The following is an 18,862-nucleotide window of genomic DNA, read 5'->3' as shown; positions in this document are numbered from 1 at the left end:
TGAATGATTGTCCGTGCGCGTGTGTGTGCTTCATTAAACAGATTAGCACGGTTAGCATAAGATGTTTTCCGGCCGCGTTTGTCTTTTCCTGTTGATTTAGCATGTCCTCGGATTCTGCAGCACCAAGCCTTTTCTACTCATTGACTCATGGATCAATACCATTGACTGACTAGACAGGCCACTCATCTGCTTAATGCCACATATTTGGACGAGCCTCTGATCAAATCAATAGAATCTAATAGAATAGAATAGAGTAGGAACTGATTCTGGCATCAATACCCCTCCGTTATCAGGCCAAACAACCAGCCAAAAAGCACACGCAGCCTTGTTGGCAATAAGGAGCAGCCTGATGGGAAATGAGACGGGTATAAGACCTCGCTGTCTAATCTAACACTTGAGATCTGTTACATCTCCTGGTAGGAAGATGTTACAGAAGAGGGGAGGAGAGAGAGAGAGAGAGAGACTGTAGTTTGGGCGTGCGTGTGTGTGGGCGCACGCATTTGTAGTTATCTATGTTTGAGTGCGTGACAGCGGGCATGGATACTTGCCAGGCAGTCGGCATGAATCTGTAAAGTGTAAGTGTGTGCTTGCATGAGTATGAGTGTGTGCCCATGGGGGGGGGGGGGGGGGGTACTTGTGTGTGAGGGGTGGAGAAGGGAGGAGAGAGACGAAATTGGAATTCAAAAAGGCAGTCTTCACCAGTCTATTGTGCTTTGAGCTTTGTGCCAATCCTTGGTTGGAATGAGACCATTGTCTCCAATGACCAAGAGAGAATAGAGTAACACATTCTATACGACTCAGATTCAAACATGAGTCATTTGATCATTTTACATCTTCTTTCAAGCATGAGAACACATATCTCTTACTGTTTTATTTTGACATGCAATTATCAGATTTCTTATTTGACCATCAGTCTCTTTTTGCCAAACTTCTGGGGGAATTTAAGTATGTTGTTTGTTAAAGTGAAGTTTTAAGACACAAAATGAAACAAAGCCCCACAAAAATAGGAACACGTCCTTGCACCAAAATGTGCAAGGACATTTGTAGAGGAGAGAGGGAATACGGAAGAGGACCTTAGAGAGGAGTTAAGGTATGGAGAATGACGCGGGGGGAAGACAGAGGTCTCTGTTATTGCGGTAAGATAACATTGAGTCATTGTGTTGTTTGCTGTTCTCTTCCCCTCCAGGTACGTGGACCGGGACTGCGATGGTCACGTTAGTTTCAAGGACTTTGAGAGTGTCATCAACTATGGACTGGCCAACAGCTGACACACACACACACAGACCCACACGTACAGTGCTGTCCTCTACGCTACACTACACTTTGTTATTGTTTTTTTGTTAAGTTGTTACATTTGAATCGGTGTTATAAATAAGACTTATTTGGATGTTTGGCGTGATTATCTTTGCTGAGACTGATCAAACAGTTGGGATGAATTCCTTCTGGATCTTATAGTATCTTTGATGGAGAGGATATGCAGATGAAAGGAATTACCCAACCCTCCCTCACCACCTTCCCCTTGTTTCCCCCCTCTCACATGCCCTATAGTCAACACTCGAAAATCCCACTTCAACAGGACGCATCCATTGCACTCTTTAGTCCCTGAAGTGATCTGACACTTCAAGAAAGGGGAGCAGGTGACATCAAATTGACCCCGCACCCCAACACACTGACACATACACACATCCCACCTGTAATCAGATTCGGCCTTCTAAACAAGTCCGTGTTTCAAGCCTCTGCTCCCGGGGCTGTAATAAAAGGCCACTGGAGGGCTCTTCCAGAGGGATTACCTGTTGCTTCTCTTTTTACACGCGATTAACGAATCTGTGAGTACTTATTTGTTTTTGTTTGTGGGGGGATTGGGGGGAGGAGGGGGGGAATTTGCCATGCTCCTGACTGAATACAGATTAATTAGTTTTTTTTTGTAATTGAGTTTCCTCTCGATCTGTGGGTCTGAGCTGTGCACAGGAGCAAAGGTATACACACACACACGCTCTGCAGAAATGAATGTTCAGACACGCTAACCAGCAGTGAACACACGTTCCAGAACTCTTTCAACACGTAGCGTAGCCTCTCGCACACACTCTCAAGCACATTGTAAATTTATCAGAGCGAACTCAGGAGGTTGTGATTAAGGAAATGGACCAACGTGTTTAATCCAGGCAACGTGTCGTTTTCAGGGTGCAAGCGCATACGCTTTGGGACAGACTACCTGTACTTGAAGCCACACTGTTACTGGATTACCCCAAACGGCCCATTCATTCCAAATGCATTGAGGACACCGCTGGGAATCCGAGGGGATATGAAGAGGAGGAATGGACGGAGAGAACGAGAAGATATGAGAAGGGGAGCGAGGTAAAGCAGGAGGGAAAGATGGAGAGTAGAGAGAGAGAGAGCCTGAGCAGGATGGAACAGTGGGGTGGAGACGAGAAGCAGGATGGAGGGAGCGAGTGTGGAAGACAGGGGCCAAATAGAAAGATACAAAGAAAAGTCGACAATGCCAGACAGACAGAGAGCCGTGCCTAGACGGAACATGGCACCAGTTCCCTCCAATGCTAGCCAAGCTAGCTAAGTCTGTACACCACACAATAGTCCAATATGGATCCAAAGGCGATATTTTTCCATTTAGCATGTAGAATGCCAACATTTTCATTTGCACAGTTCCATCCCATGCCCAAACACAGCGGGATAGCAGCTAGGCCCCATTGTGTTGGACATGAAACACATTTCTACCATCCCCAAAAACCTGTAGCAACGACGACGAAGGGCCAAACACATTTCAGCGGTGAGTAGGTTGGGCCAGAGGAGGAGGAGGTGTTGGACGTCGGTGAGCAATCTGCTGTCCCTCATTTCCTCAGCTGTGGTTGGTCAGGAGAGGACACAAACGGGTTTTGAAGTGGAAAAACGAGTCCATTTAGAGCGGAAAATGTTGGAGAAGCAAAGGGGCCCCTATGTCTCAAAGCAGGTGGCTGCTCCACAATTGAGTTAACAATTCAAAATGGCAGTAATCTGTTTCGGCTAATGTGTGGTGTCAATGCATGCAACCAGCATTTGAATAGGCTTTAGTATTTGAGCACATCTGCTAAATTGATGTATACTGGCCATTTATTTGATACTATATCTGGACCAAATGTTAGCCTTCTGGACACTGGCCATTCATTTGATGCTATATCTGGACAAAATGCAGACCACTGCACCTTTGTCTTTCCTTTCCAAAAATGTTGAGAGGGAAAATTGTGAGTGAGGAACAGAGGCCACTGCAAGTTGAACCCTTCTGTTCCTCACTCAAAATTGAGAGTCAAGTGGCTGAGTGGTTAGGGAATTGGGCTAGTAATCTGAAGGTCGCCAGTTCGATTCCCGGCCACACAAAATGACGTTGTGTCCTTGGGCAAGGCACTTCACCCTCGGGGGAATGTCCCTGTACTTACTGTAAGTCGCTCTGGATAAGAGCAGCTGCTAAATGACTAAATGTAAAATGTTCCTTCTCAACAAAATAAAATTCTGAGCTGTATATCTGGACAAAATGTCAGCCTTAGGGAACTCTCCCACTACATTTACCAATAGAAAAAGCATCAACTCTAGAATGGTATCCATAGTGACTGAGCCGTTGTCTACGATTTCAATTACTGCAAATCAGGTTGCCAAGTGTTGGGCCATGTCAGCGGTTTAGAAATACGGGCGTTCAAAAACGATCTTTTCTGATTGGGCCTTTATTTCCATTTAGACCTCACAGCTTGAGTTTACCCCAACCCCAAAAATCGCTCCTGCCGTTTCTAAATAAAACTGACTAACGACGACTCAGCACATTTGGGCTGAAACGTCAGACTGTGTGTTCGTGTGTTGGAGGGATGTGGCTGTACACCGATTGGCTGATTGACTCATGTGACTCTGATTGGTCATGGCTCCTCTCCCTATATGCATGTTTCCATGCTATCCTCCCAGCTAGATTGACTGGCGCTGGGATGAATCAGCAGTTTGACCTAGGCGCTTGTGTTGACTCAAGCTTTTCTCCACTCACATACACATGCGCTTGGAGAAGAGAGTGAGCGAGCACACTTCTAGGCATGCGCAGACATTCTTGCTCTCAGGAACAGTGACGCACACCGGCTCAAACCTGAACACTGCCACACGCGTGCAACCTCTTCATCTTCCACATATTCCGTCACGCACATCACACGTCTGTGTGTGTGTTTGTTCCTGAAACCCTAAATGATTACCACGTTCTGGCAGACGCCGGTTCAACGCGAGGAAGGTCCAATCCATCCTACCCCGTCCTCTCTCGCTCAGTTTCTCTACGTGGAAATGAGCCCCCCCCCGAAGGAGGTGTTTAGAACGAGGGAGGACGAGGAGGATAGGGAGCGAGGAAGGGGGGTGGAGGGGCGGGCTGGGGGGCTGCAGGGAGATCTCATTAATCAGGCCTGGCAGATACAAATGAGGGACCTTGCTCTCTGCTCTACCTGCTCCCTGCGACAGTGTCGCTACACCCTCCTCCATCTGCAGCGCGAGGGAGAGGAGGGTGGGAGGGAGGGAGGGAGGTCTACCTTTTGGGAGGAGGCTCTTCCTTTCCACGGTCCTTCCTTCCCGCTCTGCATTCCACCACTCCTACTCGTTCCCTCCCTGGCCTTTTCTCTGCGGTCAAAACGACGAGCCTATGGCTTTGTGGCGTGTCGACACCTGTGGAGACTTTGGCGTACCGTTCCCCAGCCCGGGGTCCTGGAACCTGTTCCTCTCCTCCGCTCCATCTCACCTTCTCACCTCCACCTTTTATACCGCTCATCGCCCCCTTTCCAATCTAGTCGATCATCTCATTCTCTCCTGCGGAGATATTGCAAGGTTGGGAGTTGCAAGGTTGGGTTCAGTCGTCATCCTGGGCCTCTGTTTCGCGAGCGTAACGGGCGGGGCAGACCTTGAGCTGTCGTTTCATGACTGACGACGGCAACCTGGGATTTCAGCAGGATTGAATGTTCCGTGCCTTGTTACTTTCCTCCGCATAACGTCGATGAAGCGGGGGTGGGTCATAGAAAGAATGGGCTTCATCTCAATACTCTGAAGTGCCATCCTTCACATGAATCGCGGTAGTATTGGCATTTGGCACACTACATTCCAGTCGGTGAGGAAAGGCATGTGACGTCACACCTAAAATACTCATTCCGCAACAATGCAGTGTTCCCCAAACGCAAGAAATGGAATCTAGTTAACACTAAATTGAGCCCTCAGAGAGGAAGAGGCTTACCAGTAAGAGTCCATTACAGGTGCCATGGTAACGGTGTCCAGGCAACAAGGGCTTCTCTCACCTCTCGACCTCTCAGAATTAAAACCCAGCGAGCCACACAGGCCCTTTATATCCTATAAAGGTGATGGATAACATCACAAAAGGTGTTGCATGGCAGTGGTGATATCGATGAGATATGCTTCTGGAGTTAGGACTTCATGGGCCACCACCGGAGGATCTTCAACAGCTTCCGATGGCATTTGAAGGGTTTCAAAAGGCTCTCTGTGATTTGACTCATTTGTATTGTCCTTGAGTGTGTCTTGAAATGTCTTGAAAATGTTAGATTTCAATACATCAAAAGAAGCCGAATGTTACATACAAAAGGCTGCGTGTGTACGCAAGCATGACAAAATAGCCATCTTCAACCTCATGTCAAATCTGGTTTCCTCATGCATCAAGTGCAGTTTATGAGAATCTCCGCCTTTTGGCACCCAAACTATTATGTTGGCCTCGGGCCACATGATAGATGCAGGCTATAGGCTATGTCGGAGGCACTATGAGCATATTGATTTTCCAATGGGCAGCCTATTAAATATGATTTATAGATATTCCCTCCCTCTCACTCTACCCCCTAAGCCCCACAGAGCCCCAAGCTAATGGCTAGGATAGCCCTGGTGCGCAAGGTGATTTATTATCCGCATAGATTCATAGATAAAAAAAACCTTGGTGGACTCGAGATCTTGCTAAATAAATGTTGCAGAGGCAGTTTGGATTGTAAGTAAGGGTGCCACGTGTGCTTATATGCATTTCACCCTATTAATAGTGCTATTATGTCATTGATTGTGGTAGTTAGCCGTGCTGTTGTTTTGCTAATGAAGAGCTAGCTCATAGCTAATCGGATGTGAGGCTCGAAGACCACATTGGTTTTCTTCCTTGATAGTCAGTGGGTGGATCGAAGAAAGTGATTGGTCGGGGGGTCCACTCAACTGGTGTCCAAGGGTCTAAAATAGTGCAGTAGAAACTAGACAGAGGGTTTGGATCTCAGAAGTGTCTCAATGAGATTTCGGGGGGGGGGGGGGGTTATGAAGGAGGAGGAAGATGGAGGGATTTAAAAAGGAAACGTTAGAGCTTTTCCTAAGGACGTATCGATCAATTCATTGCTAATGCGCAGTATAGAAGAACAACGACCCTTTGTTGCCGTGTGCAACGTGGCACAGACACTGGAGCTGTGGAGCACAAAGCATGCATGGGGGGGATTCTTTCTCTGCCTTTTCCCCTGTCCAGGGGCAGACAGTCACCTTAGCTGTGCCCGAGGGTCCAGGCCAAGAGCTCATCAGAACATGCAAACTCCACACAGAAAGGCCCAGACGATACCCTATACCTAAGCATCGGCAGGGCCCGATGGGAGATCGAACCCAGGACCTTCTTGCCGCTAGGCAGTGTGCCACCGTGCCACGCCTTTTCTTTTCAAACCGTGCGACATCGGGAAATAGTGAAAGATCGTTATCGATTCTAGAAGCTGCTATGTACGTCTGATATTTACCAGCACCCAGCACCATTGTGACATTTTGAGCTTCTAACGACTGTACTGGGCTGTTTTCCAGAGAGGGAGAAAGAAGTTAAAGCACAGCCTGGGAGGGCACACAGGGAACGGTGACTAATTATTGTGCAAACACAGTGTGACCTGTAGAGCTCTGTCTGACTGAATAACAAGGTATGGTTTAATTAGCCTGAATAAACAGCAGATATTACTAAAGAGACCTCGTCAAACAGGCTGTTTCTCTCTGTATTATTATTAGGTGTTCTTAGTTGACCCCGGAAGTGTGTGTTCCTTATTTTGATAGGAAGAAATATACTTTACTTTCGAGCTAATTATTATTGTAGCGACTCTCTGGATGTCAGCGTAAATGCACAAACACACACACGCAGACACACACACGCAGACACACACAAGCAGACACACACAAACATAGAGTTTACTGGCAGTAACTTTGGTTGACTCACAAAAAAGGGAGACATTTCCATTTAAGGAAATGGTATTTGATATGTATTAGAATGATCAACAATAACTGATTGTGTGTTTGTGTGTGTGTGTGAGAAAACAGATGGCGACTATGGTCTGAGCCAAGGTCTGAACACATATAAACACAATTTTTATTTGGATGGTCCCAGCTGTTGTTAGGCTGTGTCTTTGTCCAAAACATTGAAAAAAAACTGTTACAGCACAGCGACTCTTCTCGTCCATGTAGTCTTTTGTTAAGAAACGTTGTAAAAATGAATTTCCGTACAAAAACACCAAACGAAAAATGAGGAATCTCATTCTAAGCGGTCACGCAATCGGTCACAGATTTTGAAACCCAAATGAGCTGTCATATTGCATGACTACATGCTTTTATTATAGGTTTATGTTTCCCTTTCCCAAAACGATGATGGCACGCACTCCCTGTGTTTAATCCTTAAAATGTCTGGCAGTCCCTGGGTTAGTATTTGTGTGCTGTGTGTGAACTCACTTTAATGCTGTGTGTGTGTGTGTGTGTGTGTGTGTAGACAGAGAGAGCGCGAACAAGAGATTGTGTGTGGTTCCAGCATGTGTGTGAAGAATGTAGTGTTTGAGTGAGAGACGGAGTGTGTGTGTCTGTGCCAGACAGGAAATTGTTGAGTGCATCAAGAGAAATGGCAGGTGTGATGTAAACTGTCATTATCAGTCAATGTCATGGGAGCAAGTCTATGTCAATCATTTGGTGTTGGGGAAAAAGAAAAAAAGAAATCAATGTAAAATAAAATGAATTCAACTTTCTTTTTCGATGGTCATCTTGGCCTAACAGAGTTTTGTTTGTGTGAGAGTGCGAGACCACTTATAGTCACAAAATGCTTTTTAAACGCACGCAATTTCATAAGCCTTGTTCTCTCCAGTCAGAAATCTATTCATCACAAATACACGTAAACACCAAATACATTCTGTTCAAGTGGATAAACTGTCGAGTGTGACCTAGTGTACCACACACGCACACACACACCTTTACTGTGTGAACAGTGAAGTGCAAAAGAAAGTCCAGTAATCCCATATTAAAGACCAAGGGAGTTGCCTCTCCTGCTGTGAAATACCCAATCGACCAATTACTTTGAAAAATATACACACACACTCTCTCTCTTACCCACACAGTCAGCCTCCTCTCTCTTTATTGTCCTCGCTCTCTCTTGTCCTCTCTATCGCCCCTCTCTTCCTGTTTGACAGGCCCCGTTTCAATGGAAGGATGCGGAGGAAGAAAAACGGTCTCCTTCAGTGAAGCCTGTGTGTGTGGGACAGACAGGGATCAATGCTCGCTGACGACTCAAGCTGCCCCCTGGAGACGGCCCTCTCCGGGCTGTTCTTAAACATCCTCCTTCTCCGTCTCCGCTTTTGCCCTCGACGCCATCCTTCTTTTTTTGTTATTTGATCTTTTTTGTTCTTCTTCTTTTTGTTTACTGCTCTCTTCCTCCTCCTCCCTGTTGTGACATACATTCACAGACACATCCACATGCCTATATAGTCCATTGATCAATGATAATCTGCTCGTAGGCCTACAGTCTGCGTGCATAGCCTGTCACTGTTCCTTAGCCTACTTATAAAAAGAGGCTTGTCTGAAAGTCTGTGCCTCTGGGCTAAAATGAATCAGAAATCCGGGAGTGTTGAAGAACAGGACCGCGCTATTGTCATGCCAACGGCTGACTAAAAAGAGTGTGTGTGTGTGTGTGTGTGTGAGATGGTGGGAGACAAAGAGAGAAAAAGAGAGATGTCTAGCAAAGGAGGATGACTGGCAAATGAAATAAGACAAACATTTCCGTAATATTCAAGCCAGGTTAACAGTACAGAGTCAATTTATAGGCCTATGGTTCAGGCAGCATGCTTTGGCAAGATAGCTGAATGTCAATATTGCTCCTTGACAATATTTAATTGGAGAATAGACCACATTTACTCTCTTGCAATAATCCCCCCCCCAGTGTGGGGAATTGACTGAAGGTGAATATTATGATACACAGTAAATCAGGAAAGGAATTGGAAGTTAAAGAGTGTCTTATATATTCTATATTCTATTCCTTCTATGACCTCTTTCCCCCCTTCAGGATATACTCTCTCTCTCTCTCTCTCTCTCTCTCTCTCTCTCTCTCTCTCTCTCTCTCTCTCTCTCTCTCTCTCTCTCTCTCTCTCTCTCTCTGTCCCTCAGCTGTATCTTCCTCTTGCATTTAAATCCAGTTTTCGTTTCTTGCTCTCGTTTTACTCCCCCTGCCCTCTTCCGCCTCTCTCTCTGTTCCCTCTGTTTCTCCAGAAGATGGCTAAAGCGTAATTGCATTAGCGAGATGTTGCACAGTAAAAGACCCCACGAGGAAAAAGACTTCAACTCAATATGAAAACATTCTCCGTCTTGGGCGTTTTTTTTGACACCGGTGCTGAGCGCTAACGGGTGGAAGGGCAACGTGAGGAGTCCGGTTGCCATAGCGACAGCACCGCCGGTGTTGGAGGAACTGTTTTTGTACACAACAGGACAGATCCCTCAGGAGGGTTGCCATGCTCAAAAGCTTGTTGAAAGATAATGTAAAATACATGTATTAATTATAATTCACTTGCTGTGCACGTTTAGACTAATAGGCTGCAGGGACAGTAGGAGCTGAACTGGGGAGTTCAGAGAGAGAAAGTTGTTTTGTGGCGCTGTGTTTATTCGTTTCAAGGAACAGTGTTCTCATTCCTGTGCCAGCCATGTTATCCAGCCCTAAATCGTTTCACTTTAAACACTTTCACTTCTGTTTCCTCCTGCCCCAAGTTGCAAATGTTTCTGTTTTATGGGTCTGTTACTTTTATGAGGGTTTGGGACTGGGATCGGCCCCTGCCTTCATTCAAACACTGGTTAAGCACAATTTAGACTGGGGACGTTTTGAAGCTGACTTTCACTTTAAAGTGAGCTATCACAGCTGCACTGAGGCTATGCTAGCCCTGCCCACCGAATCCATCTGTAGCATGGGAGAGATTTTCCACTTCGTTAATATCTGTAATATCAATTAAAGGGGCCCCACTCTCCAGCAGATGTAGCTTAAGAGGTCCAGTGCTTCTCTACGAGGTGTGTGGGTGTGTGTGTGGAAACATGCCCTGTCTTGGGCACTATGCATTCTGAACTAGGTGCTGAATCAGCACACTCATTGAGTATTGCCTCACGTTAGAGAAGGATTCTGTTGATTGGCAGAATGCAATTTTGTCCGGGTTATTATAAAAAAGGTCATTCAACAAATTATTCAAGTTGGAATTTGTTTAGCTCATTCTAGACTGAATGAAGTATCGACACATTCTGAAGCAAGGGATTTAACGCAAGTTTTCAGTCTCTGTAAAAAAGTAGCCCAAAGTAAAGTGACCTGGAAATGGTCAGTCTTTATTTCACAGATGAACCATCGAAAAACTTAATAATAAAAAAATCCATGGATCTCCAGGTGTGTATATCTACTATATTGGTTGGCTTGAATTAAAAGGTTCCCTCTTGGGACATTAATGAGCTCTGTTCTCACCTGCATATTTGACCAAATAAATGTAATACGTGCAGTTCTCTCCCTTGTTATTTTATCATGGTTACTCCCAGCCTTAAGACATTCGAGGCGGCTGGTATTGATTCGGCAGAAATTATGGTAATGATTAGTTTGCAATGAACAAGCTGTTTGCTAATTACTTCTAATTAGGAGACTGACCCTTCTAAAAGTTCCTTAACCTTCATCAAAGCTGTTCCACTCTGCTAGTCTAGTTATCCATGAGGGATTGAGCTTAATTTAGTTTAAATTATACTTTGTGTCTGAAAGTACATGTTCTATTAAACATGCATGTGTGTTAGACGGTATATATCTCACATGATCACCTCACTTCCTATCCACATCCAATGTACATCACCACAATGGATATGTTGGCACACCAACACTTTATATTGAATTGTATTTAATTCTATATTGGACTGTATATATTCCCCATCTCACCAGCTCTGGAACTGCTGCTTGTGTTTTAATTCTAATTTTACCCTTCTTAAATTAAGATTAAATGTTTTATGCCTACACATTTTTTTCTGAAGCCTATAACGTAGCTGTTGCTTGCCATGTCCTCAGAATGTCATTGCTCAGAATGATCTTGTGTTCAACTGTCCACTTGATACATTAAACCATTTGACTGTGACTTTTAGTTAGTTTAGTTAGAATGTTTTTAGATATACAATTAAAAATATGTAATTCATTATTTTAGCATTCAGGAAATCCATCAGTGTTGGATTGATCAAGTTGCACCTCTGACAATTGTATACCATTTAGTATGACGTCATGCAAAATAGATCCTTTGGTTTGGCGCTTGGCAATTCAAATGGAACAATGTATTTTGTGATGACGCCCTCACTTGTGACATCATTTAGGAAAAACAACATCATCTGTGAATTATTGATTTATTGATCTGCAAGGGGTTCTTTTGGATATCTGTTGCTTTGGCAACATGAATAGATAATGAGATACTTATCCCTGGAGGGTGCTAGTACTGTAAATTACCCTCCCATCCAAAAAAACTACAACAAAAAAACAAGGAATAATAATGGACACCCGTCCTGTCCTCCCTGTCCATCTCATACTCAACAATACGACCATCCCCACATTGGTAAAGTGATCACCTCTCACCTTGCTCACATCCCATCTATGAAGACAAAGTCGCCCCGTGGTGCACCTACTTTAGTCCATATCATGATTCATTTACTGGAACAGTCATTCCTTGTTACGTCACAAGTTGTACTGTTGTCTTGGTTCACGTTGGCTTCATGCTGTCATTTGTTGGCTTGTTTAGTGTGCGTATGTTTTTTTTTCTTCCTAAATTGTATTTAGTAGAAGTGTGCCTAGATTTTATTTTCCTGTGACCCATTCACTTAAGCAGTGTACAATCCCTATAAACTGAGCTCGTGCCATTTTACAACCCTGGCTCTAAATATTCTATTTACCCCTGTGAAAACACCAATTTGAAACAATAATACTGGCCCCGGCCTGCAACACCTCAGCCTTTGTTTCTTTCTCTAAATCCCCCCCCCCCCCTTTTCTCCCTTGTCTATAAACCCTGTGGTCACACCTCACAAACCCTAATGCACTCCATTCATTAAGTGCCCCAAACGTCCTTGTGCCAAGTACCCTTGCTAGGATCAGAGGCAGAGCTCTGCTCTGGGGGCTGTTCTCTGGGACAGATAGGTGTGTGTTTTAGTGTGTGTGTGTGTACGTGTGTGCTTTTTCCTTTGTTCATGTGTTAAGAGGACAAGTGTGTGTGTCGGTATTTGTGTGTTGCACAAAGTGGGTACTGGTGTGAGTATGGGAAGCGGATAGTGTGAGTGGTCTCTGGATGGACTGGAGAAGGGAGAGGGCGGTGTGTAGGTGTGTGTGTGTGTGTGTGTGCGCCATGAGGACGGATGGGGCGAGCGACAGGGAGCACCGAATCCTCCTCAGACCTCCAGCGTCCCAGCATTCCTCATTCTAAACGACCCACCAGGGTGCAAGGCCGTTAGCGACGAGAGGAAGTGAACAGATGACTCCATCTGTGCCTGCACTTGACCCAACTGCTGTGTGTGTGTCTCTGTGTGTGTGTGTGTGTGTGTGTGTCTGTGTGTGTGTTTGTGGGTGTGTGTCTCTGTGTGTGTGTGTGTGTGTGTCTGTGTGTGTGTGTCTCTGTGTGTGTGTGTGTGTGTGTGTGTTTGTGGGTGTGTGTGTCTGTGTGTGTGTTTGTGGGTGTGTGTGTCTCTGTGTGTGTGTGTGTTTGTGGGTGTGTGGCCTCTTGACAATTCTAACTTCCAAGAACTGGTGAGAAGCAAGAACAATGAGTTGATTTGAAGATTGGGAGATACGGTAGGACAATACTTAGACTGTGTGTGTGGGGGGGTTCAAATGCTTGTGTGCGGGATATGTTCATACATATGTGTGATACGTCCATGTGTGCGCATGTCTTTTGGTGTGTGATTCTGCCAACACATTTTCTGTGTGTGTGTGCTGTGCGACCATCGGACTTTGTATGTTTGCACATGGCACGAATGTGTACGTGTGCATCGCACTTTGTGTCCGTTCACATATGGAATGAATGTACGTGTGTGTGTGTGTGTGTGTGTGTGCACGTCGACGCGGCTCCCTGTTGTGTCCCCAGCAGGGAGGGGCGTAATAACATGGGTTTATAGGCACACCGCCGGAGTGTGTCATTATAGCGGGGGAACGGCTCAATCTGTCTGACTGGCTTTAATATCAGTACCTCCCTCACTGCTGCTCACAGCTCTGTGGGCCAAGGAGACACTGTCCACCCTGCCAGGGGAGGAAGGGGGGAGAGGATAGGAAGAGAGAGAGAGAGAGAGAGAGAGAGAGAGAGAGAGTGAGAGAGAGAGAGAGAGAGAGAGATGAAGGAGAAGGGAGAAGGAGATGGAGAGGTAGAGAGGGGGTGGAGGGAGATAGAAAGATAGAGAAGTGCGGGGTGAGGAGAGGGAGATGGGGGACGAAGACATGCAGGACTGAGAGAGAGAGAGAGAGAGAGGTGGTGGGGAGAAAGGAGGAAGGAAAAAAGTGGGAAAAGAGTGTGAAAGAGGGGAAATAGAAGGGCCATGTCGTGGCCTTATATGACCGTTGGTGCAAGGTACGGGTGAAGGAGTAGTCAGGCTCATAAGAGAAAGAGAGACAGACAGCTGAGGGAGAGGAGAAAGAGGGTCGTCCTCGGATGAGCTTTTGCATCTGATAGGAATAGAGGGAAGAGTCAAAGAACACAAAAGGGGAGGGAGAGAGACCTTAAACAATGACTGGAGTGGATGTCATTTCCAGAGAAAGCAGGCAAGATAGCAAGAAAGGGGAGGGATAGGTGACCAAGGGGCCGGTGTGCGTCCTCGTGTGATAGAGAGATGGAACGGCGGTCATAGAAGGAGGAATGGGTAGATAAAAGAAACATTGAAACGTCTGTTGCCCGAGAGCAACCTTCGGGCAACAAAAAAGGGTGGGCCGCTTTTACCGCGGCTGGAATTCCCCTCCGATTTTCCAAGTGTTCCAATCGTTTGCCTATCACACCAAAGCGACGTCAAAATTCTGCGTTCCCGCGGTCTGCATTCGTCAGTTCGACATTCTCCGGGAGAGCGGATGCGGGAGCGACGGCCATTAGGGTGATTGATTAGCGCTGGTTGGACGTGCAACAGCGCTCAATCCGTCCCCCTGCGCCCCACTCTTTGTCTCCTCTCTCCCGCCTCCTCTGTCCTCCCTCCCAGCTCTCCATCATGTGTTCTCTCCCCTCGCGTTCATCAGCGGCGAAGGAGGCTCTCGTCTGGTGTTGCGTTGCACCTTCTTCCATCCCCTTCCCCCCCCCGATCCTATTTATTTTCTCTCCTCTCTCCTCATCTTTGTCGCTATGCATTCCTCTTTCTCCCGCTCCCTCTATATTTTTTTTTGTTGCCTTGGACTGAGTCTCTGTTCTCTCTCTCTCTCTCTCTCTCTCTCTCTCTCTCGTCTTCCCTTCCGAGTTGTTCCTTATCTTCAGTACCTTTCAGGGGAAAGTACCTTTCTCCCCTCCATTTGTCGCTTTTTCTCACCCCGTTTTTTCTCTCACCTCCTCTTTGTCACAAACGTGTTTCTCTCCTCGTGGCTGTTACCAACGTCCCTTAGCCGCCCCCCCACCCCCGCGCGCGCGCGCCCCCCTCCCCCCTCCCTTGGTCTCTCACTTCTCGTCCACCCCCCACAAACCAACCAACCAACCATGTCCCTATGGCTTCTGAACAGACTGTAATAGATAGTAATGAAGCTGATCGCTCCCCGAGGCCTCATCGCAGGTGTGTTAGATCACTCTTACCATGTGAGCCAGGGGGGGGCAGCAGCAAGGGGTGGAGTCGATGTGAAACTTGGTGTCAACAAGCCTCGGGACAGCTATCATCAATTCCTCCATGTACTTCCTTTCATGTGGTTCAAACCTTCTTTCATTCAACAGGCCTCCTCATTCCCAACCCCGCTCCGACCGTTTGCCCTTTCACCTTTGTTCCCTGTGATTGGTCTGCTGTCTGGGTAGCTCTCTGTTGTACCCGTTCTCCACTTTTCAGGTGACAAGCACTTGCATGCAATATGTTGCATGATCCATGGGGTATATTATAATGAAGGTTATTAAACTATCATCTCTCTCTCTCTCCATTTCTGTCTCTCTTTCTCTCACCCATCCTTTATTTTTATCTTCCTCTGTCTCTTTGCCCTTTTGATGGGGGATGTAAGGCTTTTTGTGCGAGCTCTTTTTAGGAGAATAGAAATGGACAAGGGAGGTCACTGTGACCTAGAGCCTCGAGAGAGAGAGAGAATGAGAAAACAAGGTGGACAAGGGTGAATGGGAAAGAGAGAGAGAGAGGTGTAAATACCTGGAAAGGAAAGAGATGGCAGATAAGGGGAGAGATGGAGGGTGGAGAGGTAGAGACAGAGAGTAGTAGCGGGAGGATAATTGAGAGAGAAGGAGGGAGGGAGGGAGGGAGGGAGGGAGGGAGGGAGGGAGGGAGGGAGGGAGGGAGGGAGGGAGGGAGAGGGAGAGAGAGAGAGAGAGAGAGAGAGAGAGAGAGAGAGAGAGAGAGAGAGAGAGAGAGAGAGAGAGAGAGAGAGAGAGAGAGGAAAAAAGATAGGAATGGGTTTCTGAGAGAGATAGGGATGAGGATTCCTTCATGTGTAATGGCTCCAGCCGCAGACTGACGAGAGTGTCGTCACAGCAGAGCCTGCTAGGCGATAGCCCACACAGCAAACCAATGTCTCAGACCGCTAACTCTGTTAGCCTAGCGGCATCCATGGTGGATAACCACCACAAACAGCAGGAATAATATCTGATATGTCATGGTCTAAACCTTGGGAACAGGTTACTCTGACCTCTGGTTACAGTAAATTGAGCCCCTTTACTGTCAAGATGTACTCACAAGGGTGTCTTTACTTAGCTTTTACAAGCGATTATGTGCCAATTTTAAAAGAAGACTCTAGTTCATTCCAAACCTTTAATAGGTACAGTACGTACTGTTTTATATTTTCAGTTTACATAGTTTACATGAAAAAAGCAGTTCATTCAATTCTTTTAGTGACACTTTTTTTCTTCTACTTTTTCCGCTTACAAAGCTGTATGATATGTTGTGAATCTTAAATTACGATATCAAAACCATTTTTAATCAAAACATTTTGTCTTCGCAGTATGATTTCAAAGCCAACAGGTGATGTGAGGGCTACGAGCATAAAACATGTTTTTTTAGTTTTCTTATTGTTTTTTGTTGGCAGTTTTTCTGCTGGGAGATGAAAGAGGACACAACATGATTATAATCCTCCAGACAAGCCCATTTATGTTTTCTTTAACAAGGATGTTCTGTGGATTGCTCAAAGATATTAGAAAAGGTCTTTTACACCTTCCTCGTATATATGCACCAACTGTTTCGAGTTTCAATATCCTGACACCCTAAGCCAACAATTGCAGAGATACCTAGTATGCCCACATTGTGTCAATGTAATAAGCACTTCAAACTGTAGTTCAATGGAATTTTGACTATCAGAGATTCATTTACATTTAGTCATCTAGCAGACGCTCTTATCCAGAGCGCCTTACAGTAAGTCCAGAGACATTCTCCCCAAGGCAAGTAGGGTAAAGTGCCTTGCTCAGGGACATCCAGTCATTCGGCATGGACGGGAATCAAACCAACAACCTTCTGATTACTAGCCCGACTCCTAACCCTGACCCCCCCAGATTCCCGATACAAATGTTTATTCAGTCATTACTGTCAGTGCTACAGGAAACACATCTGCTATGGAGTCCACACTGGAATGCAGACATTTTGAGCCAACTTCAAAAAGTACCTCAACAGCATCACGTTTTCCTCATGATCATGACTGTGTTCTTCTGTAAATACTATCTAAAGACAGCTGGCTCACACGCAGAGGCTGAACTGATGACCCTTGAGGCTTAGTAGAACGTATAATTCAATAAACCAAATATTGTTGACCTCATGACCTGGTGTGTTTTTGAATGAGTGTTTCTCATTGTGCCTGTACAGTCTTATATCTTCTGGCGGAATTCAGTCGAGTTATTGTCATTACCTATATAGAGCATACCCCTCCACCACCAACACACACACACAAGCACACACACACACACACACACACACACACACACACACACAGGCCCTGTTTGTGACATTTCAGCAGTGTTTTCCCTGAAAGCATATGATGCTGCCTTCTTCTTTTGTTTGAGTGTGTGTGTGTGTCTCCAGGCAGTATCTTGTCTTTGTGCTGTGTTTACATCTGGAAAGATTGCTCCACATCATCCCATTATGTGGGTCATGGTTATTGAGTTCCCTCCGCAGTGTCTCACAAACGATGGACTCTTCTGGACGCTACTCGACTGTTTCTTTCCCTTAAATGTGCGGTGACGGGGCTTGTTCCAATAGCTGACTTTCTCTCTCTCTCTCTCTCTCTCTCTCTCTCTCTCTCTCTCTCTCTCTCTCTCTCTCTCTCTCTCTCTCTCTCTCTCTCTCTCTCTCTCTGTGTGTCTTCCTCTGTCTCTCATCCTCCACCCATGTTCTCAGTTGGGTTGACTCCCTCCCTTTCTCTCTCCACCTCTCTGCCTCTACCTCTCTCTTACCTCCGTTTAGTGTCGATGATCATCGGTTTGAATTTGGTTATTGAAAGAAGTTGCCTATTTAATGCAGCTCCAAGTAGATCATTTGAGCTGTTTAGTGATTTAATCATTACCGCACAACCTGGAAAATGAAGTATGCCGTTTTTCACAGGTCCAATCAAGCCATAAGATCCTGCAATGAGTCATTGACACCTCAAAATGATGTGTGTGCTTGTATGATTTGGTTGTTTCACTCTGTTGAGAAACAAAGAACCAATGGTGTCTCTGTTCTGTGTATGTGTGTGATAGAGTCAGTGTGTGTGTGTGTGTGTGCCACTGTTGGAGTATACTCACAGAAAATAGCCTTCTCGAAACATCTTTGTCTCGGAGACCATGTGGTAGAGTGTTGTCTGAGTCACTGTGCCTGCCGAGAGGGTTTGGGATTTGAGATTTGTCAGTGCGCTAACTACACACACATAGGGCGCGGCCATGTTGTCGCTCTTTGGTCACACAGCTGTCTAATGGGTTACACTCCTGGCAGTAGACACTTCCTGAGCCACCTCAGGTATGTTTGCACTGCCTCCGTAAAGTCTTCCCCCGGAGCACGTGTCACAGGTTATGGGCGTGTTGCGAGAGGGAGCGGACTTTGGAGCAGGGTCGCTCCTTCTCCGCCAATGACCTCTGCATTTCCACAATGTCCTTTACTTCCAAAACAACCATTTGAAGAAAGACACTTTGCCAGTCAGGTGCTTGTCATTTTGGAGCACAATCCCGTTTTGATTGCGTAAACGCTAGGTTGTTTGTGACATGGAAGGTCCCTCATGTCTACTGAGGATTTCCCTGGCTCGGTACGTCATGATCTTACAGAGATTTCACATTAAAGACCTGGCTCACCATAGTACATGGTCCCAACCTCTCTGAGACACTACTTACTCAGTTAATCCTGTCCGAATGTTGTGAGTTGTAATAGAAAGAACGTTTGAGTGCAGGAAAAGGCCTTTCGAAATGGGTAGGTGGAACACGACGATGCAGTCATCAAACCCAGTGCT

General features: G+C 45.9%; 1 protein-coding gene across 2 annotated transcripts in view; it reads left to right on the top strand.

The window, feature by feature from the left end:
* The window catches only part of efcab11 (EF-hand calcium binding domain 11), a 37,472-nt gene extending 35,683 nt beyond the window's left edge, over window positions 1-1,789 (top strand). Inside the window, exon 5 of one of the 2 annotated variants that reach the window (XM_084674866.1) lies at window positions 1,187-1,789. In XM_084674866.1, the coding sequence (XP_084530992.1) occupies window positions 1,187-1,268 (82 nt within the window). In that variant the 3' untranslated portion in view covers window positions 1,269-1,789. The remainder of the gene's footprint in view (window positions 1-1,186) is intronic. The other variant, XM_084674850.1, reaches the window with a different exon arrangement.
* The last annotated feature ends 17,073 nt before the right edge of the window (window positions 1,790-18,862 follow it).

This window comes from Hypomesus nipponensis, chromosome 3 (genome assembly GCF_054491055.1).
Source record: "Hypomesus nipponensis isolate SF chromosome 3, ASM5449105v1, whole genome shotgun sequence".
In the NCBI taxonomy this organism is placed as follows: Eukaryota; Metazoa; Chordata; class Actinopteri; order Osmeriformes; family Osmeridae; genus Hypomesus; species Hypomesus nipponensis.
This window is presented reverse-complemented; position numbering and strand designations above follow the sequence as displayed.